This window comes from Ictalurus punctatus, chromosome 8, assembly GCF_001660625.3.
Source record: "Ictalurus punctatus breed USDA103 chromosome 8, Coco_2.0, whole genome shotgun sequence".
NCBI lineage: Eukaryota > Metazoa > Chordata > Actinopteri > Siluriformes > Ictaluridae > Ictalurus > Ictalurus punctatus.
In genome coordinates this window covers 9,792,177-9,811,281 of record NC_030423.2, presented here as the reverse complement: position 1 = coordinate 9,811,281, position 19,105 = coordinate 9,792,177, and the positions used below count along the sequence as shown (strand labels likewise).

The 19,105-nt window shown below is 38.2% G+C and overlaps 1 protein-coding gene across 3 annotated transcripts in view; it reads left to right on the top strand.

The window, feature by feature from the left end:
* The first annotated feature begins 537 nt into the window (after positions 1–537).
* Positions 538–19,105, top strand: part of pigg (phosphatidylinositol glycan anchor biosynthesis class G) — a 152,886-nt gene continuing 134,318 nt past the window's right edge. For 2 of the 3 annotated variants that reach the window (XM_053682043.1, XM_053682044.1), the window contains exons 1-2: positions 544–1,034; positions 1,171–1,376. In XM_053682043.1, the coding sequence (XP_053538018.1) occupies positions 881–1,034; positions 1,171–1,376 (360 nt within the window). In that variant the 5' untranslated portion in view covers positions 544–880. Of the gene's footprint in view, positions 1,035–1,170; positions 1,377–19,105 lie in introns of all 3 variants that reach the window. The other variant, XM_017474768.3, reaches the window with a different exon arrangement.

The following is a 19,105-nucleotide window of genomic DNA, read 5'->3' as shown; positions in this document are numbered from 1 at the left end:
AATGTATTCCGTTACAGTTACAAATTAGTTCCTAAAATTTTTTAATAATAAGTAACAATCACAATATGAATGTAATGTAATCCGCTTACTTTTGTGTGCTTTATGAAGCACACAAAGCATTCGTATCGCTTCATAAAACTGGGATTAAACCACTGGAGTCGCATACATTACTTTTACGATGTCTTTATAAACTTTTTGGAGCTTGAAAGTTTTGGTTACATGGACTGTAAATGGAGGGACAGAAATCTCCCAGGTTTCATTAAAAATATCTTCGTTTGTGTTCCGGGTTTGAAATGACATGAGGGTGTACAATTGATGACTGAATTATTTGGTGTGTGTGTGTGTGTGTGTGTGTGTGTGTGTGTGTTTGGGGGGGGGGGGGGGGGGGGGGGGGGGGCAATCTCTTTAAGTGCCGGGGGGTGTAAACTTTTGAACAGGATGATCGGGTGTGTTGTAAAACCAGAAAGCTCTGTTAATGCCGAATGAGGGCGCTCGCGTTTCCTCCAGCTTTCCTCACGCGATTTGAACCTCTTGCTTGCCGTAGCGAGATATTAATCACAACACGGAAATGCCAAACTGCAGTCTTGTTTGAAACTCCATTTATTCTTTTAAGAGTGTGATGCTGAATGTTGCATCGGGATTGGGGTTTCAGTGTGGTGCTCACAAAAGTTATCGACGCTTTAAAATCGAGGTGTAGTGCTGTTAAAGCTTGTGATACTGTTGAACTTTGCTTTGTGGCTGGCTGGTTGCGGATTAAGGTCAGATATGTAGTGGAGCCAAGTAGTTATATGCTTTCAGACGGTTAGTTAGAAAACAATTATCCAAGGCTGTCAATAATAATAATAATAACAACAACAACCATCACCATCCATCCATCAACATGAAGCTGAGTTCATCAGTGTTTGCATCGTTCTGTCTCATTACTGAATTACTCGGCATTGCCCTTTTCTTGAGAGGGTTTTTCCCAGTTCCAATCAAGTCGTCTTTATCATCAAAGAGCAAATTATCGGATCTGCCAGCAGAACCAGTTGTAGGTAAGGAATAAATCTATTACTGAGATGGCATGTGTCAAAAAAACAAGTTGTAGTTAACATTCCATAGTGTGATCTGGTCACCTTCATCTGCTCTTATAATCAGTAATATCATCAGAATGTTTTCTTTCTTTCGCAGGAAGTAACCCAAACTCGACCAAAGTGCCTCCTCCGTTATTCAACAGGGTGGTCATTGTGTTAATTGACGCTTTAAGAGACGATTTTGTCTTTGGGCCCAGTGGGAAGAGGTTCATGCCGTACACCAGGAACCTAGTGGAGAGCGGATCATCTCACAGCTTCATTGCTAAAGCCAGACCTCCTACTGTCACCATGCCTAGAATCAAGGTGAGCCTGCGCATGTCGTCGTAATAATAATAATAAGAACAACAACAACCATCCATGAACATGAAGCTGAGTTCATCAGAGCTCGCTGCATTCTGTCTCATTATTTGGTTACTCTGCATTGCACTTTTCTTGAGAGGATTTTTCCCGATTCCAACAAGTCGTCTTTATCATCAGTTTATCAGGCTTGTATAGAAATGCTGCGCTCACTCTTGTGCAGTGATTGCTTTCAACTGTTTTTCAAGTCACATTTTTTTTATTCTCCAGCATGACATGAGATAGCTTGCTAATATTATGTTGTATTAAATGATTTGGTTGAAATCACAACTCATAATATTTATCAGTTACTTTATTTAAGATTTTAGATCAGATACTGAGATCATTCTGAGATGTTACCGGAAGGTGGCACAGTGTGGTACATGTTTCTCCTTGTGTCTGCATCCCAAAACATAACACCTTATGTGTGAATGAGTGTGTGATCATGTGAGTGTGATAACCTGTGAAGCACTAGTGTCAAATCCAGGATGTAATCCTGCTTTGCACCCAGTCTTCCTGTGATCGGCTCTGGCTTCAGTGTAATCCCGACCACGATAAAGCAGTCACTGAAGATGAGCATGATCAGAATGATATAGAATTTCTTGAGCACCTTCTTCAGGATGGCGGCGCCTAGCATGTACATTGCTTGTTTCTACAAGCTTATGATTTGCTCTAATATGTTGAAAGTCAACAGTGGGGGGAAAATGATTCATGGAAGATGATCTAAATTCCAGAGAATCTAAATACACAGAATATTTCAACTCTAGGTTATGTTTTTAAATTAACAGTGTGTCCTGCGTCTTAGAGAACTATGCTGAGTATTACATTCAGAGTGAAGCAAGATGTTTTTAATGGATATCTGGATTAACCTGTGTTTCACTTGACATTTTTGAGTGCATCAGTTCCCAAACTGTCCAGGTGCTGCTTCATAAGGGCCTAGATAAATGTAACCTTTGTAAAAATTAAAACATTTAACTTACAAGGTGGTAGTGTAAAATCTTATTATGCCTCATAGCTGTCCTAATTACAGTCAGGCCCATAAGTATTTGGAAAACGACACGATTTTTGTAATTTTGCCTCTGTACACTGCCACAATGGATTTGAAATGAAGCAACAAAAATACTGAATGAACCTTTTAGGAAGTACAACCATTTTTCCCATAGTCCCTCCATTTTCACAGGCTCAAAAGTAACTGGACAGTTGCCTGGTAAGGGGTTTCATGGACAGGTGTGGCCTGTTTCCTTCTTATTTCATGACAAATTCAGGAGATAGAAGATCTGGTGTTGATTCCAAGTGTTGACTTTGCATTCGGTAGCTGTTCATGGTAACTCTCAATATGCAGTTAAAAGCGGTGTCAATGCAAATGAATGAAGCCATCATTAAGCTGAAAAAACGAAGCAGACCTATCAGAGAGAGAGCAGAAATTTTAAGAATGTCCAAATCATCAATTTGGTAAATTCATAAAAAGAAGGAATGCATTGGCGAGTTCAGCAACACCAAAAGGCCCGGAAGGCCACAGAAGAACTAAACTAAACTAAAGTGGATATAAATTTCTTTGCCAAATAATTATGGACCTGACTGTATTTCACTTATATACAATATAATTACATGACCATCTGTTATCGGTGGCAGCCTTTCTCTGATTGTCCAGCAGATAGCAGTAGAGCCCTTTCATATTGGGAGTAATATCACAAATCATATAATTCCAATGTTTTCACATTTTAACTGCCACAATATGGACAAACAATGTCAGTCAACCAGGGATGTAGCTGCCCGAGATGTCTTGCACTTCAGCATTATAGAAAGAACCATGCTGGCTGGGATTTAGTATTTTTCAGACAGCAACGAATATTTTATGAGAGAGATGGTTTGACAGGCTGATTTTTCTGTGTTATGCTCAGAGGGAACTGCCTGAAATGTAATGAAAGCACCTGGTTTAAGGATACCACTTCACTGTGTTCTTTATATTAGCATATTTTATTACTAAATCCTTAAAACAGCTAGATGCAAGCAGACCACTGATACATACCTATGAAAAATATAGACTCTAGGATTGGGCTGTGTGATGATATCAAATATTAATGATAAGTTATATCACAGTATACTTTTCTGGGTAAATGTAAAAAATGTTAAGAATTTTTTTTAAAAATCCTGCTTCTTAGTGTTTTTGCAATTAAATTCTGTTTATCACGTTTTTTTTGTTGACATGTATAATGTATTGAAGAAATGTCTTCAAGTATCGTGATATGATCTTTTTGTCGCAACCCTAGTCAAAACACTCATTTGCCACTTGAGTAAGTAAACCTAACAGTAACACTGTCTTTCTTTTTTGTTTCGGATTTTCCCTGATTTTCTCCCCAATTTAGTCATGGCCAATTTCCACCCTCCAGTTAGGTTTCCCCTATCACACGAGAGCTACCAACCAGGGGGAGCAAAATTTATCACATGCTTCTTTTATTTGAGGCCAACCATCTGCATCTTTTTGAACTGGAAAGTTGCTCATGGAACATCAGGGCGTAACACACTCAAAGCGCTATCCTCCCACTTCTGCATGCATGAGCTTGCCGATGTCTATGATTGGCTAGTGTCGCTGTGATTGAGTTTTGCTCTGTTGCTCTGCGGCATTGTCAGGATTCAAACTCGTGATCTCTGGTCAATAGTACGACTCAGGAGCCCTAGCAGTGACACTTTAATGGTAGTGACAGTAATATGTATGGTGCTGGTGTGAGTGTATGAGACAGTGGAAGAAAATTAAAATAAAAAATACAAATTTCACTGCCTGGTTGAGAAATATCAAACAAACTGTGATTGGAAACAGATGAGCTGTAGTATTTTTTATACTTACAAGGTGCACTAGAGTTAGATTGTAGATTTTTTTTTCTCTACTTTAGATCTTCAGAAAAGACATGCTAGCAGGCAAAAAAAAAAATAAAAAAAATAAATACAGATGGATTTTATTAAAGCTTCATGCCCACAGCCTAGATATTACCACTTCAGGTTCTAATTCCCCAATTCCAGAAAACTCTTCTATCAACCACCTGTGCCTGGGAGCTCAAGGTCATGCATTGTCTAAAGAACTTTCCCTAGCAACCCATAGAAACAGCATTCCTCTATCCCTGCAGCATTTATGTAAATTAAGTTCAATTAAAGCTGTTATTTTTGGGGGGCAAGCGCCCAGGCTCGGTGAGCTGCACATTCACAGATGCACTATAATTGTTGCATAAGCAATCACAGGAAAGCAGAGCCATAACTTTAGGCAAATGGATTCCAGAGTAATTTGTAGTTTCACTCATATGTATGTTTTGACCACAGACAGTGGTGTTTATCATGTGACCTCTGGTATTGCCTGTTGCTACTTTGAACTGTGGGTGTGATTGCTACTGTTCTGACCTGAAAAAATGTTTTGAATATCAAAACCTTTGTTGAGACCGGTATCGAGATGATGTGAGCCAAATTTGGTGATGATTTGGATGTTGTTATAACTTTTGACCAGTAAGTGGTGCTGGCATGAAAATTGTTGCATAGCTTCAGGGCAATGTCCTAAAGATGCCTACCAAGTTTTGTGTCAGTGCGCAAGGTCTTTGCTGAGATACAAACTCACATCCTGTTTGGTGGCTTTGCTGTCAGATTCATTGGCCCATTATGGAGAAAATACTTTTGTGAGGCTTTCTCTGAAGTGTGCCAAATTTGGTGATGATTGGTTTGTAGGAGGAGTAGTGAAAAAAAACCTTTCTGACAAAATCCAATATGGTGGAAAATCGAATTAGGCAGAAATTGATGTCATAGTTGCACATAGTTGTATGTCCAAATTTTGGACATACGGTTCAAAAGCTATGACCATAAATATACTTCCAAATTTGTTCAGAATTTTCCCTAGATCCTCCTTAATCAGTGTGCCAAACTTCACAACTTTTTACCAGACAGTTCTATGGGCTGTGATGGACCCCCAAGCCAGAAGATAACTAAGAAGAAGAATTGTAAGAAAACATAGAATAACAATTGGTTGCCTATGCACCTTTGGTGCTTGGCCCCCTAATTAGAGGTATAACCATAAGGTTATTCAGACATTACAAAAAAAGGATTAAAACCCCATAATATTCTACAACCAACAAGCAACATGTGTCTAATAAAGTAGACAGTGTTTAAAACACTGTGCTAAGACTAGTCCACCAGCCAAATATTATCCAGTCAGTGCTGGTTTTAATTGTGGTCCATTTCCACTGGTGCACCGGGTGACAGAGAGCAGGCTGACAGATTATGCCCATTTCCTGAATCCACACAGAATGAATGGTCTTTGCCATAGTTGTTGTTCTGCTTGTTCCAGCCTTGTTGATCAGTGTTCTGTGTGCTCACTGTATACATGCTCACACTGCAAGATTTGTTGCTGATCATTTCGAACACAACATCTGTGACTTGTAAATCACGTCTCTAAACAGCTCACACTCAGTTGCTCAGAACATTAAGGCTAAAATCATGGAGTGAGCTCTTCATGAAGGAAAATGCTCATCAATCATGTGGATTGTATAAAACGTTTTTGAATTTACCTGGAGTAGTCAAATATAAGGGCACATCTCTACTACAAGGTAAAACTGTTGCCATGTTTCATTTCCCCTTTTTATTTGTTTTATTACAGGGAGAGTCAAATATATAGAGTAGACTATATGATGCAGTTTTGATATGTAAAGCAACAACTTGATATTTGACGATACCTCTGAATCTCAATGCAGTTCACTCTAATCGATATTTAACCAATTTCCTCAGATTCTGGGGTAAGCCTACTGTTAAAGTTGTGACTACTTTAAGTAAAGTTATGGCCAAATCATTATAAAAAATATTAATTATATTTCACACACCAGATGTATATTTTTTAATTAATCATCAGTTATAGTAAATAATAATCCTTTGTTGATGGTTAATTTCAGTCAATACCTTTTTAAATTGATGCATTGATCCAATTCTTCAGATCATTACACCCCTATACCGACAAGCAGATTTTGTGTTTGTTAGTTTGCTTATTCATAGTTGCCTGGCAGACAAATAGGTTTATATGTTTGACAACTAGAAGAAAGGAAAAAACGAAACTTCTTATTGATGGAGTATAAACTAACGGTTTTATCTGGCATGCTTGTTTAAGGTGGATTTGGTAAGATTAGTCGAACGATCCCCCGCCCCCAAATTTAGGTCTGTAAGGGTTTAACTTTGGTACAATTCCCACCCATGTTCACGAAGCTTTGCCTAGCTGTCCAGGATTTTGCAATCGCAGAAATTAATAATAAAAAAACAAGCGTACTGTGCAGTATTTGGATGGAGCTTGCAATTTTTCAAAATTACTGCAGATTTTCTGAAGATTTGGGCCAAGATGCTTCCTGTTACGTCATCACAATGCGCTTTCAGCCAAAGCCCTCTTTGATTCATGGGCCCTGAACATGAGTACAGCTAAAAGGTCTCGTTTAGCTACAAACATGAATGCAAAAGGCAGTGCAAAATAATTTTGTGCAATTATGATTTCGCCAATTCAAGTATTTAAAAAAAAAAAAAAAAAAAAAAAAAAAAAACCCCCAAAAAGCTCCACAAATTGCATCGCAAATTTTGAAAAAAGCTGCAGCAAATTCAAGGCTGTGACAATCACAAAAAATCTCCTGTACATACTGAGCAGTGTCTACAAAATGACTGACAGGAGGCGCATCCAAACAGAAGCAAGAATTCTGGATCGGAAGTCAGTTTTCCAAACATGTTTTCTCAGAGACTTAATGCACCTTTGCTAAGGATATGGCTTAATGCATTGTTGTTGTTTTTTTAATCCAATTCCTTAATCCAAGTAAGCGCTATACAAATAAAATTGAATTGAATTGAATAAAAAAAAACATTGACTATTGTACCTTTAAACTTAAAGGGGATCTATTATGCAAAATTTACCTTTACATGGTGTTTAAACACAAATGTGTGTCAGCAGTGTGACTACACAACTATCCTATAATGGTAAAAATCCACCCACTCCCTTTTTTTTTTTTTTTTTAATAATATTCCCCATAAAATCATAAACAGTGTCTCAAAATGAGAATACAAACTGACTGGAAGCAGCTGATGTGATATTAAATTTTTGTACATCATCTTTAAAAAAAAATCTCTTTCAGAGTGTTAAACATATAATATTATTTAAGTTTTTTTTTAATGTAGAACTACTGTCTTACTGGCAGTTTGTAAGCAAACCTATGTCGATAAATTTCATGTATTGTGGAAGTCTCTTCAAGAATCATGATATATTTGTCATATTGCTCATCATTACTGTAAAACTGACACCTTAGCAACTATATTCCTCCGTAACATGATCAGGTTACTAATGAAATGTTTCCTGGTAAACAGGAAATGAGCATTATATCCAAAGAGAGCTGCTCACATGGGAAACGTACATGAATCCTGATACCAGCTAAAAGCATACATAAAATCTGTAGGCATAGTCCCAAGTGTTTCAAAATGTAGATCAGCCAGAAAAGTGGCATGCACTGGAACATGCACTTAACCAAATACTTCCTGGAAATGATTGGTTTGTGTACTGTCAAATTCAGGAACACTGTGGATTTTATCTGTTAAGACTTTGTCACCACAAAAAAAAAAAAAAAAAACAACAACAACAACAAAAAAAACAACAACTGTTGGCTTTGGACTAATGATTTTGGAACATAAATTAAAGGGGAAAAAACTGAACCAAACAACAACAACAACAAAAAAAAACAACAACTGTTGGCTTTGGACTAATGATTTTGGAACATAAATTAAAGGGGAAAAAACTGAACCAAACAACAACAACAACAAAAAAAAACAACAACTGTTGGCTTTGGACTAATGATTTTGGAACATAAATTAAAGGGGAAAAAACTGAACCATCATTTCATGCTATTTGGAGAAAGTCTCTCATGCAACTAATTTTCACTGAGGGAGTAAATAGTAGAAGGTTAAAGCACATGATGCTCTGACCTTTTATCTGACTGTAAATATGAGTCATACAGCAGCAGATTTATTATACTCAGGAAAAGAGCTAGTGAGAACCCATGACGGCAGATATAATGTTTAACTTGTGTGTGTGTGTGTGTGTGTGTGTGTGTGTGTGTGTGTGTGTGTGTGTGTGTGCGTGTGTGCATGTGTATAGACCAACAGCATCTCAATACACTTGCTTAATGCTTTTCTGTATTGGTTTACCTCTAACCCTCAAACTGGTCCTGCTTAAACACAGAGGGGGAAAAAAGGTTCGAATATAGGAGTCTCCTAGCTTCCCCGTTATACGACCTTGTCTGAGACATGTTAGGCATCTTCCATGTTTTATGAGCTAATCAATACCTCATAAAAGTTTACTCGAGCAGGCAATGATCCTTTTACAGTGTCCTAGCTCAAAGTTGTCCAGACAGAAGTGGAAGTGTGGGAGATTTGGAGAGATCTCTGCACTAACTTCGGCTGATTGGATGGTGCGTAGCTGAGAGGAGAGCTATAGATAATCTTATATCACATGATGGAAGCACATCCTGTCTCCTTGCCCATGTAGAAAAAAACAAAAACAAAACAAAAAAAACCCTGCCAAATAAGGTTTTCTGGTTCTTCTCTAATAGTTTTCCTTTTTCAGAGTATGTGGGCTTTTTTCTAATGCAGAGATGTTGGATTTTTGTCACACCAATTTTTCTTTTCTTGTAGTTTTCCAGTTTTCAGATTTGCTTTTTCATAGGCTCGGTATTCTGAGAAAAATGAGCCAGCAGTATGGCGAGATGGAAATTTCTTGAAGCGTCTATTAGCCGCACCTCACTATCCTGTCCCCATTCATTTGAACGAATTCGCAAAAAGATCAGCTGTTCTCCTTTATAACTGGTAGCCTGGTTTTCTGTAGGAACCCTACCCATTTACCAACCCTACAAAGCCAAAATAGGATGAATTTGGGATTTAAATAGGGTTGGCAGAAGGATTTGTGTCAGAACTGTAAAACCATTGATTGCCCAAATCCCACTCCTTTCTCCCCTTTGTGGGGTTCAAATCATTTTCTGATTACTGAGTTAGCAAGTGCTTAGTATTTCACACAAAGATGGATGTGTTGGTAGAATCATTTCTCATCACATCCACTATCATTTTCTCAAGAGTTTAGACTGCTGAAGTGCTCATTATGGCCTACGGTCATGTCATATTTCACTTCAGATTCGCTACACAGAAATCAAGACATACTTTTTTTTTTCTATAGAGAAAATAAGGCCTATTTTCATGCCCATTAAGATGTTTTGCACTTTGACAGAGTCTATGTGATAATTAAACACACCTTTTCTTTGCTTTCTCAATACGTCAGGGCGACCAGATCCAGTTTTCTGTGGTTGTGTGTATTTTCATTAAAGTATTTCATCTGTAGAGTTGTTATTGTAGATGCCATCTTATTTAACCTTAGTTTTTCTACTCTGTAAAACATGATCAGTTTCAAAAATGTATATTTGCTGAAGCTTCTCTTAAAAAGAATACCAGCACTGAACCTTCTCCTGTAATGTGTAACAAGGTTCTCTAATTTATGCATGTGGATGCCATCTTAAGTTCAGACCACAGCTTTAAAAATAGAGTTCAAGTACAAGTTCATGTGGATTTATTGTCATTTCAACCATATACAGCTGGTACTGTACACAGTGAAACGAAACAACGTTCCTCCAGGACAATGGTGCTGCATAAAACATAGGACACTAACCACATGAGATGAGACAGAACTAAATAAAATCTATACATTTTTACATGAAGTGCATGTGCAAACGTGTGCAAACAACACAAGACAGAATAGTACCGCTAAAACAGGACAATAGGCAGAGTAAGTGACAGTCTGATATAAAAGGTAGTGCAAAAGATGGGTGCCAAAGAGTAACAATATAATTTAAAAACCTGTATAAATGTAAACATAACGTGCTATGACTTAGTATTCAGCAGATTAGCTTATACTAATTATGGACATAGCAGTTATTGCTGTAGCAGCCAGGTAAAGTGTTTAATAGTGACAAGAAATTAAATACAATATTTTTAAAAGTACAGTAGCAACAAAAATGCAATAGAGTCCATGCAGGAATATGCAAATATTGCAATGGGAGTGGAATGGTGTTCATTTCAGAGTGTGTATGTGTTTGTGTGTGTGTCTCTGTGTGTCAGTCAGTCCAGTCTCTGAGTATTGAGGAGTCTGATGGCTTGGGGGAAGAAGCTGTTACACAGTCTGGCCGTGAGGGCCCGAATGCTTCGGTACCTTTTTCCAGACGGCAGGAGGGTAAAGAGCGTGTGTGAGGGGTGTGTGGGGTCATCCACAATGCTAGTAGCTTTGTGGATGCAGCGTCTTGTGTAGATGTCTATAATGGAGGGAAGAGAGATCCCAATGATCTTATCCGCTGCAGGGTCTTGTGATTCAGAGAAGGAGCTGGTCCTTACAAAACAATGATTTTATGATCCTACATCCATTTCTGTATTGAATTGGGCAGTTTTGACAGCTTCCAGTCAAAAGTTCAGACACACCAGTTTAGAAATTTGTTTTCTTCATTTATTAGTACTGTCTACTGTTTTAGAATATCAATAAAAACATTAACACTATAAAATAACATTAAATATACAGTAACTCTAAGTAGTGTTTTACATCAAGCAATAATTTTGGCTGATCTAGAGGTCTTCATGGTATCTCATAACTGGAACCCCATTGCACAATGCCCTAGACTTGTGAACCACCCATTTTTACATCAGAGTATGTTGCTACAAGTTATCACTCAGGGGGGCACGGTGCCCTTGTGTTTAGCACGTGGTTAGTCTGTGAATATGTATACGCTTGTGCCCTGCAACGGGCTGGACCCCCGTCTAGTGTGTTCCCTGGTCCCCTGTGACCCTGTGTAAGCCATACAGAAAATGGATGGAAGTTATCACTCAAAAATACTCAAAGTGCTCAAAGAGTGTGATGGTCAGGTGTCCACAAACGTTTGGCCAAATAGTGTATGTGTACCACAGTTTCTACCTTATCATCCAATTTGAAGTGATTTTTAATGGATTGCATTAAAAATGTAATTCCACCCCCCCCAACACACACACACACACACACACACACACACACACACACACAACTCCAGACTGTTACATCAATCGGTATTCTAATTAACTGTAATTTCAAGTACAAATTAAATTCACAAGTACAGATTGGCAGTTTGCTAAACATACATTTGATATGTGACAATTTAAAGTATTTATTGTTTTTTCTTTTGTATAACAATCAGCAACTCTTTGTTGCCTGGTGAAGTTCAGCAGCTGCATTTTGTTCTCTGCCTCTGAACAGCTTGTTGTTATGGAGGTGTCTGATTAGAAAAATCAACTTAACTGCACTTTTGAAACTGTGATCTTTGGTTTCTTCTTTGTGTGTGTGGGCAGTATGTTTGTACATCAGATTTAGTCCTACATGTTGTATTATACAGTACATGCATTTAATAGATTATTTTCCAAGGATGGAAATTTGTTTGAATTTACTTGAAGGATGCCAATAATTCTGACTTTGTATTTATCGATCTTGGTAGCATTAGGTATATTAACCTATAATTGTATTTGTATTAATAGAAACAATGAACAAGTAAAAATATTTCAAATGTTGAAAGAAAGAAACCGGCACTCTGACCTGACTTGGACTTATTTTATGAGAATCCCTCATGCAGTGGAACAAATGGAAATTGAGCTCTGTTTGCCTTTAATCAATCCAGTATGTTCCATAGTGTGTTTATTTTGGCTGTGGTGTGTGTCTGTGTTTATGTATTTTGTTAAGGACTGTTCTGTTGCTGCTTTTAATGATGAAATAACTGGAAGTGTACTGCTTATTAATTAAGAGACTTTGGTTTGTTTTTTTGTTTTTTTTCCCCATACACATAACAGCATTTCTGAATTGCTGAAGAAGCTAATGCAAGTGATACAAGTGCACCAAGTCTAAGTTTCCACCGATTTCTTAAGGTGAAGCATGTGCAAAAGAACTGAATAGATAGTCACAGCTGAAAACATGAGTTCATGGGTTGCTTCGTACTCAGTAGTGCTGGAAACATGTAAACTTTTTGTCACTGACTGCTGGTGCTTTTTTTTTATTTTTTTTTTTTATATATACATACAACCACTTTTTTTAAAATGGTGATCATGTAAATGATTCAAGTTGCTCATCAGGAAAGGAAATATCATCAGGAAATATGGTGGCATTGATAGCTTAGTGTTAAGACATTGGACTTCTGACCAGAAGGTCATGAGTTCATATCCGAGCACCACCAAGCTGCCACTGCTAGGGCCTTGAGCAAGGCTCTTAACCATCAACTGCTCAGTTGTATACATGAGATATGTAAGTCGCTCTGGATAAGCGAAATGCCATAAATATAATATATTACGGTATATGTAATATACAGTAATATACAGTGTACAAGTAATAATCTTGGGATGTTTACATTAAAAAACCTGAGTTTGAGAACATGTATCTCAACTGGTCCTGAGAAGATTTTACTCAGCCATCATAGAAAGTATGGTCACTACATCCATCACAGTCTGGTTCACTTCTTCCTCTTCCATCTGCAAGACCAAGACATAAGCAGAGAAGATCATCGGCTGTGAAGACCCCAGAATCAAGGACCTCTACACCAGCAGGACAAAGAGGAGGGCAGTAAAAATTGCTTCTGACACCAAGCAACCACCTCTTTGTCAAGCTGCCTTTACAAAAGCACTACAGGTCCATCATCTCCTGAACAACACGCCAACTTCACAGTTTCTTTCTGGATGCTATTTGTATACTCAGCCTCCCCAGTCCATAACGCTTAATGAACCACCTCAAAATATTTTGCATTGCGGTTTGCGCACACTGATCGCCATGTCTTATGCTTCTTGTCTCATGTCCTGTCTGTGTTCCTGCTGCACTGTTTCTTCTTATTGCTGCTCTGTATGTTTTGTTGTACTCTTTAATGTGGCATACTGGCACCAAACCAAAAACAATTCCTGTGAACATAACTTGCAGGCAATAAAGTGTTTCTCATTTTCGGGGTAGACATTTTAAATGATTTTATGTCCAGACTGAATGGGGCATTTGGGGGTTTGAATCTTGCCTCTGCTCTGTGTGCATAGAGTTTGCATGTTCACCCTGTGCTTCAAGGGTTTCCTTCGTGTACTCCGGTTTCCTCAACCAGTCCAAAGACGTGCATTGTTGGCTAATTGGCATCTCTAAAGTGTCCGTAGTGTGTGAATGTGTGTGCGATTATGCCCTGCACACAGTGTCCACAGTGTCCCCTGCCATGTGTCCCGAGTTCCCTGGGAAAGGCTCCAGGCTCCCCTGCAACCCTGTGTAGGATAAGCGGTATGGAACAAGTAGGTTTAACACCTGACAGTAAAAAAAAAAAAAAGATGTATAGCTACATTTAAAAGTAACGATGCTGTAACTATATCATGTGCTACCCGTTCCAAATCCTGACTTCTGCTTAACCACGCACATCAGCCGAGGCACGATCTGGCTGGCTGGTTTTTATTAGGCACATTCATTTGAACAGAAACCGAACAAAATATAGTGCAGCACAAAGTTGTCACATAAGTCTTCTGCTGGGAAAATACAACACCTCTCAGTTAAACAGATAAATATGATAGCCAGGCTTGAATAAAATATTTTTACATGTGATACAAGGACAAAGCACAATATCTAATAAAATGTTGAGGGCACAAACAGGAAGTGCTGCACTGGGTTAGCCTGTATTAATGCACTTATCTAGCTAACTGTTTCACTATACCTTACTACATTATATCATACCTCTACATGGCACCACAAACATGGCACTGAGCAGCACTTTGAAGCTTCAGTTTGCTGTGATTGTCTAGCTAATTAATTTATGGTAGAGTCTACCTACTGTATGATGTTTCACCTTAAAAGTCTAATGTTCATTTACTTGTACATTCAGTTATTAAATTATTAGTTACAAATGATAGTATCAGTAATAACTTGAGTGAAAAGTAGAATCTAATGAATTTCAGAATTTCTTAGTATATAGTATGTTCCCCATTTATTTTAATGACGTCTTGCACTATGCATTGATACCACAAGTCTAATGATCCATGTTAGATCCACAGAGTGTTGACTGAATCCATGCTTCAATGGATGGGATAAGACTCAAGGAAAATCTGAGCATTTTTGCTTACATTTAAATAGTGACCTAGAAATAGTGCAGAATCTAATATTCATTTTCTTTCTTTGTTTTAAGTACTTCAAACTTTTAAAGCCTTCTGTTTATTTCCAGGTTTAATTGGCATCAAGAGGAGCTACTTTAGTAACCTGATAAAATGTCAGTATTGTGCTTAAACAGCATCTTTTAATAGCGAGCCCAGGCACACAGTGAAGTGATCAGTAGGTCATTAAAAAAATGCATGGTACATTGTGTGCACACAAAGAAAGTCATGAACAAGGAGTGCATGAGAGCACTTCAGTTCTGCGAGCACTGAGACACATGCTTCCTTTCACCAGGATCTAATTAAAGTATTTTTAATGACCAGGTCATCTGCTTTCTAGCTCTCAATTAAATATACTTTTGTAATATTATGTTTAATGTTGTTTAGGCCTGTATGTTTGATTAATCTCATATGTGTATAGGATGTGTATAGGATTTTTGTCTTACATTCAACAGCTATTCGAAGTTCGAATTTTAATTTGATAGCCCTAGAGCAGACGAGAGGACAGAAACAGCGTAAATGGCTAAAATTTTACTGACATTCATTCTTATGTAAACACAATGTGCAATGTTGAGGTCGGCAAAATTGATCGAGGTCATGTCCATATATAGTACGATAAGTCGATAACATAATTATCATGACATTCCTTGTCAGTATACTTGGTTAGAAGAGCAATATGAGCTTGAGGAGAACTTTGGTGTTGAATTATTTGATCAGGACTTATCAAAGTCCTCTCTGAATCAATCTGAAAGATTGAGCAAGATTTTGCATGTTGCTAGGAGACCAAATTTAAAATTAAACCTGCTCAAAAAAAAAGATTTTTTTTTTTTTTTTTAAAACCTTTATTTATTTATTTCTTTTTTGGCTATATCCTGTATAAAAAAAATGTCCAGTTTGGTTGGGACAGGAAGAGGAAATTTGTGGGGTTTCTTGACCATGAAAACTCATACAATAATTGTTTTTTAATATGAGTTGTTTTTAAATGCTTTAAAAGGCAATCACAGGGGTGTCTCGGTACAATTAAAATTACTCTCTAGAAGGATTTCCAGATGTCCTGATTTGAAGCCCAGCAGGATATATTCTGGAAGGATGAGTAAAGACAGAGTATTGATCGTACTGCATTTCCCAACTGAGCCCAGATCTGAGAAAATGTATATTTTAGTATTCATCCTTTTTAGTTCTTTTTTTTTTCTTTTTCTTTTCTTTTCTTTTTTTGGTACAGCAAGTACAAGCATCCCAAGAGAGCACAGTTCAGGGAAGGAGATGGTTATTCGCCAGTAGAAATATCACACTGTTTTAATATACTGTATATTTAACATGAATAAACTAATGAGTGGGAATTCTCAATTCTCAAGGTGCCAAAGACAATACACACACAATATAGAGCTTTAATGAAAAGCTTATTAATTATGTTCCTACAGTTGGCAGTATAATTTGTTAGGTTCCTGCTGCACTGGCAGGCCTGATTTTAAAATGATGTTCAGCTCTCAGGGATTCCATTTTGCACAAGAAAAAAAAACAGCCTGTGAATGCTGCATTTTATTCTCACTAGTCCTAGGAACTGCTTTCCTTCTTGCCTTTAGCTATGCCAGTGGCATTATGTGCACAGGGCTCTGTGCACTGTCCTGGACAGTGATTATCCACTCACATATACACACACAGAGAAAGGGAAGCCTGTGACCCTAATTGCTTGTGTTTCAGTGTCAATTTGATCGCAAGTGCTGCACAGCCAGGAAATGAAAAACCACCCTCTTTGTCCTGAATAAATAGGTTACTCTGATAAGTGAGGAATGTGAGAAGTGAATTCTGAAAATAGTGTGACTAATAATCAGGCATATTCTTGACATGCGGTAGGTGCCTACAACAGGAGCTGCTGCGAAGGTGCATGTGGGACATGGAAAATTCGTATTTTTTGAGAAGAAAGGTGCTACATGAGATAATAACTGCATTTATATGAGAGCACAAACGCAGCATAGAAGGAATGCGAGGTTAAAATTGGGAGCGCAGGATGCCGTGCGTGACATGGCTAGGCTCAGGATGAGCAATGCGGGTGATAAATAGCGAGACGAATGCAGAGAAAAAGTGGCAGAACCGTGCTGACCCCGTCCTTGCTCAGCTAGTTATTACTTGCATTCCTCTCTCAGAGACGCTAATTGGCTCAGGAGATGATGTTAAGGCAAATCACTGTAATGTTAAAGCCTCTCGTGTTTGCAGTCAGAATAAACAGTAATTATGCTGTGAATCATGTGTAGGCGTGCAAGAGGGTGAGAAGAACAAACCGGATGGCATAAGTAGCCCTCATTGTTTCTTCTCCAGTGTTTTAATCACTCCGCGAGAAGTACTGCCTCTCGACATAGTGTTCTTGAATCACTTGCTGAGTTTATGGCATATTCATTAACTAGGAGACATCGGTTCCTTTAAGTGTATATCTATAGTATATTCAAGTAATAGAAGGACTGCGCACACATAGTTCCCTACTTCACTTATTTTTTTTTAATGTTGAAAACACTGAAAGTTTCATTATATGAAAGCACCTTCCAAAAGCTAATGGAAAGAGAAGTTGCTCTAAAAGCAATATTTAAATGACACTTGTAATGAGGAAGCGATCGACCAATGAAAGTGCAACCATATTGAGAGCGCTTAAGCAAGACAAGATAGCCTTCAAATCACCAAGAGATTGCAATCTCCTTTTAGTTTAAAGGTGTTTTGGTTGAAAGTTATCTGAAGCTAGCAGTTTTGAAAGAAAGTATTCCCTCTAAAGTGATGTCACCAGAGCCTGAACCTTGAGAACTATGAATGTATTCATCCATCCCAACCATTTTCTGTACAGCTTATCCTACACAGGCTTGTGGGGAGCCTATCCTAGCCATCATGCTGTGCCCCCCACTATGTATACAGTTGTTTTTTTTTAATGTTTTTTTTTTATGTTTACAAAACAGGGTGGCTTAGTGGTTAGAATGTTTGCTTTGAACTTCTGGGGTTGGAGGTTCAATTCCTGTCTACGCCCTGTGTGCGCAGAGTTTGTCCAAAGATATGCGTTGTAAGCTGATTGGCATCTCTAAATTGTCAGCATTGTGTGAATGGGAGTGATTGTGCCCTGTGATGGGTTGGCACCCTGTCCAGGGTGTCCCCCGCCTTGAGCCCTGAGTTCCCGTGATAATCTCCAGGGGCCGCGCAACCCTGTGGAGGATAAGCGGTATGGAAAATGGCTATTTAAAACTACAAGCATGCATTTTGTGCAGACATGATATCTGCCTACCATAACAGCACATGGTGATCTGCCCTCTCAAATGCTTTCACCCACCGTCACTCAACATGTCCACATGTCAGAATACTAATTAAAATTTAAACCAATTTAAAATATAACTGGTGGTAAACAAATTTTTACCATCACTGCTTTCTGTTACTGTGGTAACTTGGTTAACCCTGACTGGGCACAGGCCTACACGCAAGCTGACAATGCTATAATGCCTGGATGCTAGCACAACACAGGGGCAACTTTCTGAACTGACAGGCAGGCACCTCCGTGCTTTGATTGGTTGAATGTCTAGGAGCAGATATTTGATTGACAGTTGCTAGAATGTAAAGACAATTTTGAATATGTGATACAAATAAAATTGAGGAATTACATAATACATTTACCAGCACACATGGGTAGATTCAATGCTTCAGGTTCAGTCATTAAAATGTTTGATAGAACAGCACTGTTGAATTCTGCAATCTGACTGGACGGTAGTGTCAGCTGCAACACAAATCACAGGTTTATATTAATGCACTCGTTCGAATGTTATTGTTTCTATATTAACAGCTCATTCACAGGGACGTGTAATGATGCGCACTCTACACAACCTAAGACAGATAAATAATAAATGGATTTAAAAACTGGACTTGGAATTCTTGATATGAATGACATTTTCCTGATCCTCTTTTACACATAAACATGTAGATACACATACTGTATGTGCCCATTTCAAAACCATGGGTATTAACACCGATTTAATTCCCCTTTGCTGTAATGATAACCTCCACTCTTCTGGGAAGGCTTTCCAATAGATTTTGGAGTGTGTCTGTTGGGATTTGCTCATTCAGCCACATGGGTATAAGTGAGGTCAGGCACTGATGTCAAATGAAAAGCCCTGGGGTGCAGTCAGAGTTCCAATTTATTCCAAATGTGTTCAGTGGGATTGCGGTCAGGGCTCTGCGCAGACCACTCAAGTTCTTCCTCTCCAACCTTGGCAAACCATGTCTTCATGGACCTTTGAGCACAGGGGTATTGTCATGCTGAAACATGTTTGAAACTGGACCTTTAGTTCCTGTGAAGGGAAATCTTATTACAGCTACAGTATACAAAGATATTCAATCAATTGTGTACTTCCAACTTTGTGGCAACAGTTTGCGGAAATCACACATATGGGGATCGTAATCAGGCATCCACATACTTTTAGTGCATCTCAATCAAATGTTATAGCATTGTAAACTCTAGTTACCCTCAAAAGTTG